At 46.4% G+C, this 10,234-nt stretch overlaps 1 protein-coding gene across 1 annotated transcript in view; it reads right to left on the bottom strand.

Annotated features, from left to right (window-relative positions):
- Positions 1–10,234, bottom strand: part of EFTUD2 (elongation factor Tu GTP binding domain containing 2) — a 20,822-nt gene that overhangs the window by 6,420 nt on the left and 4,168 nt on the right. The window contains exons 7-19 of the mRNA XM_009328401.1: positions 9,578–9,668; positions 8,368–8,450; positions 7,709–7,875; positions 6,486–6,610; positions 4,751–4,814; positions 4,273–4,363; positions 3,723–3,858; positions 3,303–3,430; positions 2,128–2,321; positions 1,873–1,984; positions 1,515–1,655; positions 1,028–1,129; positions 444–526 (exon numbers count right to left, since the gene is read on the bottom strand). Of these exons, the coding sequence (XP_009326676.1) occupies positions 444–526; positions 1,028–1,129; positions 1,515–1,655; positions 1,873–1,984; positions 2,128–2,321; positions 3,303–3,430; positions 3,723–3,858; positions 4,273–4,363; positions 4,751–4,814; positions 6,486–6,610; positions 7,709–7,875; positions 8,368–8,450; positions 9,578–9,668 (1,517 nt within the window). The remainder of the gene's footprint in view (positions 1–443; positions 527–1,027; positions 1,130–1,514; positions 1,656–1,872; positions 1,985–2,127; positions 2,322–3,302; positions 3,431–3,722; positions 3,859–4,272; positions 4,364–4,750; positions 4,815–6,485; positions 6,611–7,708; positions 7,876–8,367; positions 8,451–9,577; positions 9,669–10,234) is intronic.

Raw genomic sequence — 10,234 nt, 5'->3', positions numbered from 1 at the left:
CCGTTTCAAGATTAAGAATGAATAAGAGAAGACAAAGCTTTTGCTCATGAAACATTTGGGGAGTTACTGAAGGCAGCACTGGGCTCTTTGGCACCCACTCTAGGATCCCAATACATCTCCTAGTCTTGAAAACACCACAAAACTGGTGAGAAGGTGTGAAATTTAGCTAAAAAAAAAAAAAAAAAAAAAAGGAGGATGCAGATCTGTCTTTATTCCCTCCGTTCTGAGAGTTCCTACAAAGCACAGAAACATCCCTGGGACTCAAGTGTGTTACTGAGGAGTTCAGCAGAGCTGCTGCAACAGCAGGCTGCCAACTCAGGCACGCGCCACTTGTCTGGACAACAGCCACCGAGAACAGACCCCTTGGAGGGGATGAAGTCCAGTCTCCAGTGAACCCCTCCATCCGCCCGTCTCCAATGCCCCGCTCGCCCATGGGCTCTTACTTCTTGTTGGGCGTCTCAGCAAAGCACTTCAGGGAGGACGTTTCCACCACTGTCTCGCAGAATGTCACAACTGGATCGGCGACCTGGAATAACGACAACAGGCTTGTAAGGTTGCCAAGTACTTTTTTGCTTTTAAAGAGACTGTTTGAAACCTTTGAACACCTACAAGAAAAAAATGGTTCATCTGCCAGTGTTTTAATGAGCCTTGTGTATGAACCACTGAGTCTGCACAGGCAGCTTTACTAATTCCTTCATTCAAACAAGACAGGAACATTTAAAACTAATTCCAGGTATGAAAAAAATCTGCTCAATTTATTTATTTGATGCTAGCCAGGCAACAGGTGAAGTACAGGAAACGGCTGGAACATGGACACACAACCCTCTTGGAGAGCCAGTTTTCAGGCTCTCAATCACAACGAGTCAGGCTGTAAGAGTTACTTTTGCATCCTAACAGCCCTTTTTTTCCTTTTAAAAGGACCTGATAAAATCCATGTTGTACATTCGGCTAGGTTTATTTTCCCATTCTTCTGAGACAGGGGGACAAAACCCCCTCCCCAGCTGGGAAAATCCCTCCCATTTCCCACCTTGATATCAATCTCTGAATACATCTTCCGTAGATCGTGCATCACACAATCCAGGTAGAGCTCCCCCGTCCCCAGGATCACGTGCTCCCCAGACTCTTCCACCTGAAAAATAAGAGAGGGGTTCAACTGACAGCATTACTGCTCCCAGGCCCTTGCCTTCCAGGCTCCTACACAGGCCTGAGGAAGTATTAGCTTTGAATAAGTTGGTTAGGATCAGAGCACCCCAAGGAAAGCTCCCACAGCCTTTTCTAGCAGAAAGTCCTGATGTGCTCTGCAGAAAGCTGCTTCCCTGGCACAGCAAGGTGTGTGTTTTTCTGCTGGATTTACAGTTTTCTGCTATTTCCACATGATTTATGAGATCAACTGCCATAGCTTGAAAAACCCCACAACAAAACAACCTACAGTAAAAAATTACTTATTTTTAAGATCAGCCTACAAGGTAGCTCACAGCATGACCTGAAAACAGACATACATACACGAGCAATACCTTAGTAGTAAGCGAGGGGTAACTCTTGTTGACTTTGCGGAGACCATCTAACATTTTGGGGAGCTCCGAGGGGTTGACCGGTTCTACAGCTATTTTGATGACAGATGTGGTGTTGAACTTTAAAGGACGGAAGATCTGAGCCTGAAACCAGATAAGGACAAAGAGCTGAATCTCTGCATCATTAGATGGCCACTGGAGTTAGACACGGCATTTGAAGCTGTTCCATTTCCCTCAGTGGATCTTGTGCACTGGCACCTCAGCAGACAAAGTTTCTTTAACCTCACCACTGGAGCTTTTGGGATGTGCTCCATCCCCTTGACTCTCTGTAAGGCTGAGCGATACCAGCTATGCGCAGTACCTCCTCATTGCCCCGAGGCTCCGTGACAGTTGCAGTCTTCACTATGGGCTGGTCCACTCCTTCTATCAGCACCCAGTTGCCAGCAGGAACCCGGTTTACCTCAATGTGATACCTAAAAGGCAGGGGAGCATCACTGCAGCGCTCGCTGCTGCCAGCCTCAGGCCCCTCGCAGCACTGTCCTCCTCACTGTCCCTGGCAGAAACGACTCCAGGTGACTCCTCTCCCAAATGAACATATTGCCAGAGCTTTCTGTACCTCGCAACCGAGATCCAGAGGCGTCCGACGGTGCAGATCTGGGAATCCTCCTCATCTTCCAGGGTATAGTTTTCTCCAAGGACCTTCACAGGCTGCCCAGCATGGATGGTACCACTGAGCACTCTGCCAAAGGCATGGAACTGAACGCCGTCATCTGTGCTGTACATTTTCGTTGTGTGACACATCAGTGGACCCTTTCCAGGAGAGAGAGAGAGAGAAATAAGCCTTTTTCAAAACACAGTCAAGAAAGGGACACAGACCTGGTAGGACTCATGGATGCAATGAGATTAATGGGCTGGAACTTAAAAATACTTATTTTGACTTGCCAAGTCCTTCATTTTCTTCCACTGGAAGCCTTACATCTCCTTGCCCTGTATGGAGACCCCTGGAACGACTTTGGTGGATTTTTCTGGAGCAATCCTCCCTCCTCTTGTGGAGCAGTAAATAGTGGTTGAGACAAGGCCATGAGAGGAAATGTCATCTGCTGGCCTGCAAACCAGCTCAGGGCAGAGCACCTGAGCCTCCACAGATCACAGCTCTCAGTCCCATAAGGTCACTCCACAACTGGTGATCTGGTGACAGTCACCACTGTATAGTTTTATGTGGGTAATCACAACTCATTAGAACAAGCAATTCATTTTCTCTCCAGACATTAGAGCAAAAGTCACAGGCAAATTCCTCACTAGCTGGCGTTGGTGGCTCTAGACAACTCTGAATGACAGCTCAGTACAAGCTGTTTGAGGAGGAAGGTTTTTGCAAGGCTTTGATAGGAAAGGTGCTGACTAACTAATGTAGGGTTATTTTTATCAGTATAGTTCAGATCAGTTTTCTCAGAGTTTGGAGAGAGAATCAAACTTCAAAGAAAAGGGACAAAAGGCAGCAAAAGGACAAAAAATCACCCTGCAGTTCCCACGTGCTCTGAAGTCCTGACCTAGTCCTGTTCTTCTCTGAACACTGTCAAACAATTCTTTCTCTCAAGGGCTGCCCTGGAAGGCAGCTGAAGTTTCTCAGAGTGAAGAGATTTGTTTCAGTATCGGATGAGAGGTTTCAAAATGCTGGAAGTCAAATCTGTGCAGATGGCTGTCTAGGAGGCAGCTGCCCTGCCGAGGCAGTGAAAAGAGGGCATATTTGCCACGCTTTTGGACACTCAGAGCAAAGCAGAAGAGTTTCCTTACGTCAGGGTCGCATTCACTCATGGCCTCCCCTAGATCAGAGTCAACGCCACCAGTGTAGGTATGCTCGATTTTCGTCTTGGCTCCCACCTTCGGGGAGGGGATATGCTGCACACACATGTCCACAAAGCCTGGAAAAGTAATACTTCATGAGAACACGATTAAGCAGCGCAGAGGAAAGAAATGGACTCCAATAAACACAAGGCAAAGCCATTCTGACTGCAGTGCACCCGCAGCAACGGGGAAGAAGTGAGCAGTGTCTCAAGCTGTCCTTTGGGCAAATGGCTTAATATTTTATATTTGGAAAGCTGAGAAGGGATCTGTGCAAGTGAGCACTCCATGGCTGTAATACAGCCCTTAACTCCGTTGGTGTGAGACTAAGGTATTGGGAAGACTGTGGAGGGGAAGACAAACAGCATTTACCTGTGAATTCCCCAAAGAACTTCTTGCAGACAAGCCGCAGGAGGGGGCGAATGTTCAATTTCAATTCCTCTTTGGTCAGGTGGATGCCAAGTTCATCCAGAGTCCTGGGCAGGGTCGTGTCCACGTCCCCCACCACCTGCAAGACAAGAAGCACCACTCTCAGCCTTGCTGCGAGGGTCCAAGCCAGTAACTCCCAGGTACAGCTTTGCACACCAGTCATCACCCGCAGGGCTCTTGACCTGCTCTGGTTTACAGCTCACACGAGAACTGGCTAGCTGGTTCAAATTATCACTTGGCTGGTATTGGAGCATACTAAAAAGAGCAAAGGCAGTTCTATTAACTGTGCAAATATAGGGCTGTATTTGCAAGGGAGAAACTGTTAAGGAGTTGCTCACCATTGCTCTGCACCCCCAAACCCAGAAATCTGTGAAGATCCCACTGCGTAACAGGACAGGCGAGTCCCACAGGCAGCAGACACACCACCACCCAGCGTTCAGCCCTTGGCTGCTCCTATCTGGAACTGTGGGAAGGAGAATGAACAGCCACATACCTGAGCCAAGATCTTGTACAGGGGCTCCAGAATGAACTCCACAAAACTGCGCTGGGAACTGCTCGTTGGGGCCTTTTTAGTGAACTTGCGGCTGTTGGGGGACAAAAAAAGAGACATGAGGAGCAAGCACTCTGCAGCCTGCAAGCACCCCTACTGCAAACACAGCCTCTGCTCTTCCCAGGTTATCTCGTCCCTCCCCATCTCCCTGGGAAGCAGTCATGGACACAGGAGTCTTGCTTACTCCAAATGAAGGCCAGAAAAAGCTCTCTGCTCCTATTTACGGGATTCAAGAGGACCACATGGATTCACACCAAGCAGCAGGCCTGACTCAACTCTTCCCAGATACTACTCCATCACAGGATCATAGGACAACTCAGGTTGGAAGGGACCTTGGGTGGTCATCTAGCCCACATTTTACAGGGAAGGGAGGGAAAAAACCCATCAATAAACTAATGGGACATTTAAACAGGCTTCTTACGTCTTCGGGTTGAAGTAGATGTCACCCCAAAGCCGCTTTGCAAACTCCTGATAATTGATATCTCCTAAAGGAAAAAAAACAAATGACAGAAGTCTCTCAGATGTCACTGTATTTGTCTCATCTTGGATATCTTTGGGTTTTGGCTTTTAAAACAACCCTGAGGATTCAATTTAAGGGACCGATGTTGGTGAGTGAACACTTGGTCCCAATTCTGAATAAATGATTTAGCCCTCACCTGGAGAGACCAGGCAGAGGCACAGGCAGAAAACAGTCCACTGAGGATGACAGCAGCAGCCCAGGTACACCATGGGTTCGCACACTTGCTTCTCAGGAACATTTCAACTCTCTCATTTACACACAAGGTTAGAGCTGAGAAGACCTGGCCTGCCAGACGCCACGCTACAGGAACCCAGTTACATCTGCTTCATTTTCCAAACGTTAATGCTGCAGCCTGACACTGTAGTGCCAAGGTGCTGGGATGGCTTACACCCCGTCTGCCCCGCAGGCTTATCACAAGCATTTTCTGCCTTGCTGAACATCTCCAGGTTCTCTTCTCTTTTTCAGCTGATGCACTAAGCGCATAGCCAAATACCCAAGTGCTGAAGGAATAGTGTAGTGCTTGGCTGTCATGGTGAATATACAAATAATAAGACAGTGGTGATAATTTACAGCAGTTTCCAAACAAGCTTTTGCTGTGGGCAGATGTACAAGCATAAGAAATTTCATGGTGGCTGCGGTTTTGACAGTTAAACTACTGTAACTCATGTTATTTGAAGTGTGGTGGCTGCACATAAAATCCCTGATGGCCACAATCGAATATTACTGACTTCAAGTACCCGTTCAGCTCACGTCTGCCTCACATGGATGGCATCTCCTACCGACTGTGCCTGCATCTTTATCAGTCCCCCAAAGAAGGGGTATTATCCTAGCAGGCATTGAGTTAATGCTGTGACGCCCAGGGAGCTCATTTATTTCTCTGAACTCATGAGGACACACGATAGTCCTGACACATCAGTCCCCGACCTCTACAACTTCATCCTCCCTCAGGCTAACTTCTTTGCAAGAGCTAGACCAGCTGCTTTACAACATCATTCTTCCCCTGCTCACAGCTCCTACAGATCACCCCGAATTCCCCAGTGTGAGACTTCAAAAATCTTGGCTGTACAGCTGGCTAATGCAAGCAAAAGGCCCACTTTTACAAGTGGCAGATTGCCTTGAGCGGGCACCTGGGGAACAGAAAATTAAATCAAAGCCAGAAAAAGACAGTTTCTTAAAAAAGAAAGAGGGCAAGAGTGCAAAACCTTGTGGGCCAAGCTTGCGCCCGGCTGCAGCTGAGTCTCAGACTCTGGAGACTTGTGAAAAGGCAGGCAGAACTTAACTGCTTCGCTTCCGAGCTGTTCTGATAAGGAGGAAAAGCACAACACATATACTTGCCTTCAACTGCCATAGCAGGACTTGTTTTTTCTGCTTAAGGTATGTATAAAATATTGGCTTCTGACTCAAGAAACATTTATCAGGAGAAACTATCTAGCTAAAAACAAGTTAGAACTGTATTTTTGCTTGTTAGCACCCAGGGCTCAGATCTGCAGTAACTCTCAACTCCTAGAAATTCAAGAGCACATATACCGGCCATATATGTGCAGTGAAAGCCAAAGCTGAATGGCTTAGAAAGCCTCAACAAAATAGGTTAGGAAATGAGATGTTAAAGTGTACAAGGTTTCTGGATAATCCTCACCATATGTGTCTGCATAAATCTTTGCAAAAGATCCCAGCGTGAAGCAGATGCTGTACTGTGAACTGGAGAAACACACATTCCCCAGAAGGGGAGACAGAACAAGGTTCTCATCGGTGGAATACATGCTGAGAAGAGACAGTTTTTAAAGACAAAAAAAAAAAAAAATCAATGTTATGAACCAAGGAAGACACTTAAATCCACTTCCCACACCAAACAGCAGTATGTGATAGGCAAGGATTCTACACTGCCAAATAGCATCTTAAAATGGGCTGCAGCATGCTTGCCATTGGAATTTCAGGGTCAGTATGACTATAAATTTCAAAGCATTAGTGTACAAGGAAATATTTAAAGACCTAGAACTAAAAAGTTACCAGCACAAGTGCTTTGTATTTTTTGTCAGGGAGAGTTTTTCTTCCCCTAATAAAAGGCAGCAAAGTTGGTCAACCAAGCAAGGCAAAAGATAATACAAGGCAAATAGCGTAGGGATAGAATTGAATCAGAACAGTTTTAATGAGCTCACAAGCATGCTAGACAGGATAAATTATCCTGCTCTGAGCTGCTTGATGCCACTAGCAATTGAACAGAGAGACACGCAAACGAGCTCCTGTGCAAATTCAGTTTGGGATTATATAGGCTACAGTGCAGACACACACAAATTGAAGGGAAGAATGCTGTTAAGAACATCACCTGGATGCAGAAGAACCCACAGAAATGATGCATTGCTACTGTGAAAGCTAGAGAAGATGTCCCTCTCTTCTCTGGGCAGGGTCTTGCAAGGAGATTTGACCAAAGCAGTATCAGTCTCTGTTTAGGGGTTGGGATAGCGAGTTCCTACTGGTTTTGTAACAAACGTTTAGGAGCTTTGAGACATTTCAGCCTACAATTTGGGATACAGCCTGGACAATTTCGGTGTATTTGAGACATTTGGGAGCACAGAAGTTCCCTGCTCCGGTCATATGTCCACCTTCCCTACTTTTTAATGGGGGAAAAAGAGCTGATCCCGTGAAGCTTGTCAGAATTCAGGCAGGATTGGCCCTTCCTGTATAATTCAATATATTGGCTGAGATGAATTTCCAATGGTTCTTCCTGCCCCATTTTCTATGATTCAATGTACCAAGAGAAACTCATGAGTTTTTAGGCACACATAAGGGTCCCAAAGAAAAGCACCTGCAATGGAACAGGGACAGCAAGCACTAGCAAGGCTTCATCCCAAACACCCATACCTGATCAGACCATTAACTTCATCTACAATATGTCGGAGCTTGTAATAAGCATCTGTAGGGGGCAATTTCAGCTCCAGGATCAGTCGGTCTATCTTGTTGATGCACACAGTCACTGCGAGCCTTTCCTGCACCGCGTGCTTGATCAGCCTCTCTGTGTTCAGCATCACCTGCAGGCAATAATGAGCAAACACCCCTAGCGAAAGCCCTCCACAAAATGCCATCTAGGGCATAACAGACAAAGCAGCGACCCTTACATGCAGGGCTGCATCTCTGTAGAAAAGCCTAAGCTCAGCCACCAGCAATCAGCTAATCTTCCTCAAATTTAGAAGTGGGTGCTAACCCAACCGAATTCCTTGAATCCTACCCCTTGGACATCTCCGATATAAATAACCTGCTCAATTTTAGGTATCATGGGGATGGAGATGCAAACAAGTTAGATAATCGGCCTACAGGTCACACGCATCACATCAGCCCTGGACACAGAAGCCAGAGGCTTGACTCTCTGTTTTGGCTGGAAAATGCTCTCGCTTCCCAAACTGTCCTCCAAAAACCCTTCACCCCGGAAAGCTGAATCCATCCCAGGCCTTCATGCTAAGGCGGATCAAAGGCTCCAGAGGAAGAGATTTTTAAGTTAACCCCTAGGAGAACCTGGCACTCACCCCCTCAGCCGCATCAATGAAAAGTACAACGCCATCCGAAATACGAAGGCCAGCTGTCACCTCGTCAGAAAAATTGACGTGACCTTCAAAAACACAAAAGGCTAGTAAGAACCAGAGTAAGCTCTGACACCAGCAGCACAGAGGGTGGAAAGCCATCCCTCTGCTCTGCAGCTTGCTCTGGTCACTGGTATCCAGCGAGGCAGAACACAGACGGCTTCCTCCTCTGACAGGGACCCGGGAGCGGCTGCCAAAGCTCTGTATAGGGATTCGCTTCAGCTTTAATGCTATTTTTTGAGAATAAACATAACAACTCATTTAACAGGCACTTTTCCTCACATTTGTTACTGTTTTTCTCACAGCTCTGTGCAAGTACTTCAGGAAAAGGAGGAAGATTACTTCTCACCAAAGAACAACAGATGCCTCTCCCTCCAGTCTCCTCCTGCGCTCCAACCTCCCTCATCTTGAGCTGTAACTCAACAGATGTGTCCCAAGACCCTCTTCCCTAAACTTTGGCCTTGGTTTCTTACAACAAGTTGATCCGTGATTATGTTCCCCCTCCAGGAGCTTGTCAGAGGCTATGGGGAACTTGCTGAGTCTCGCTGTGGGGCAACAGCATTTGAGAAAAGCACAGTCCCCACTATGCACAATACCTGGAAAATCCAATTCTTCGTGTGCTTCTCATATACTTGAGTGAAACACATTCTCAGCCCCATTAGCCCTCAACTAGGCCTGCTAATCAGAAACACAAGCCTGACTAAAAGCCAGCTGCACAGTTGTTACTGCTGGAAGTGATTTCAGAAGAATGAACTTAGCTAAAGGCTCAGGACTAGGCTGGAATCATCTACAAAAACCACAAAACAAGACATGGGTTTCCATCTGTGAAAGAAAACTTCCCAGGGTTTCATTGCACCTACGTGACATTTCCAGATGAATCGGTGAGGTTTCAGGGTATAGATTCTTTCTTTGTTTTTCTAAGAGCCAGTGCTAGACAATCCCACCGCAATCCAACACAACAGCTCTTTGAAGGTCCTCATTAACCATCACTGTACATGTTTTCACTGCTCTACTCCTGTCAATAGCACTATCCAGAGAACCAAAGGGGTTTATGAATCAGAAACCCTGGTTCACATGGTCATGTATCGACTCCACACATCAAGCTGCCTTCAGCTAAGTGCGTCCCAAACCAGGATTTTCAGGATTACACAATCACCTGGAGTGTCGATGATGTTGAAGAGAAAAGACTTTCCTTTGGTGTCCGGCAGAACAATAGTCACTGGTGTGCTCTTGATCCCTACTCCCCTCTGAAAGACAGGCAACCAGGATTATCAGTTAAAAGAAAAAAAAAAGAAGACATCACCATGTAAAGATGTAAAAGGTGACCAAAGAAAAATCAGAAAGATGGAAAGAAGTAAACATCCATCCAGGACATCCTGTTACTCCCAGGGAGGGAGTAACAACCTCAGATCGCTGCAGTATCCAGCCCTGCTCCTCCATCCATACTGGCTCAGACTGGTGAGCTACCACTGCACAATCCATGCCTCATTTCAGCTGAGGAAATATAATATGCAACACCAGAGACAGAAAATGCGTGTCTTTCTGTGCTTTCACCCTTCTGCTGCTATCAAGTTATACCTCAAAGCGTAAGATTTGATCACCCAGAGTATAAAGTAGAGCATTAAGATGAAGAGAAAGAAATGCTTCATAGGATTGTTCTGGTCATGACAATATTTAGCAAGTAGGACAAAATAAGATTCTCATTCACGCCCAACCACATGGAGTCAGAGCTCCCGGCTAAGAGTTCCCGTCAAAGGAAACAGAGGAGAATTATGTTTATTTTGAAATCATAGTTTTTCTCCCCATCCATCAT

Source organism: Pygoscelis adeliae, unplaced genomic scaffold (assembly GCF_000699105.1).
Source record: "Pygoscelis adeliae isolate BGI_AS28 unplaced genomic scaffold, ASM69910v1 Scaffold97, whole genome shotgun sequence".
Lineage (NCBI taxonomy): Eukaryota > Metazoa > Chordata > Aves > Sphenisciformes > Spheniscidae > Pygoscelis > Pygoscelis adeliae.
The sequence above is the reverse complement of the archived record's forward strand: the minus strand, read 5'-3'. Positions and strand labels throughout refer to the sequence as shown.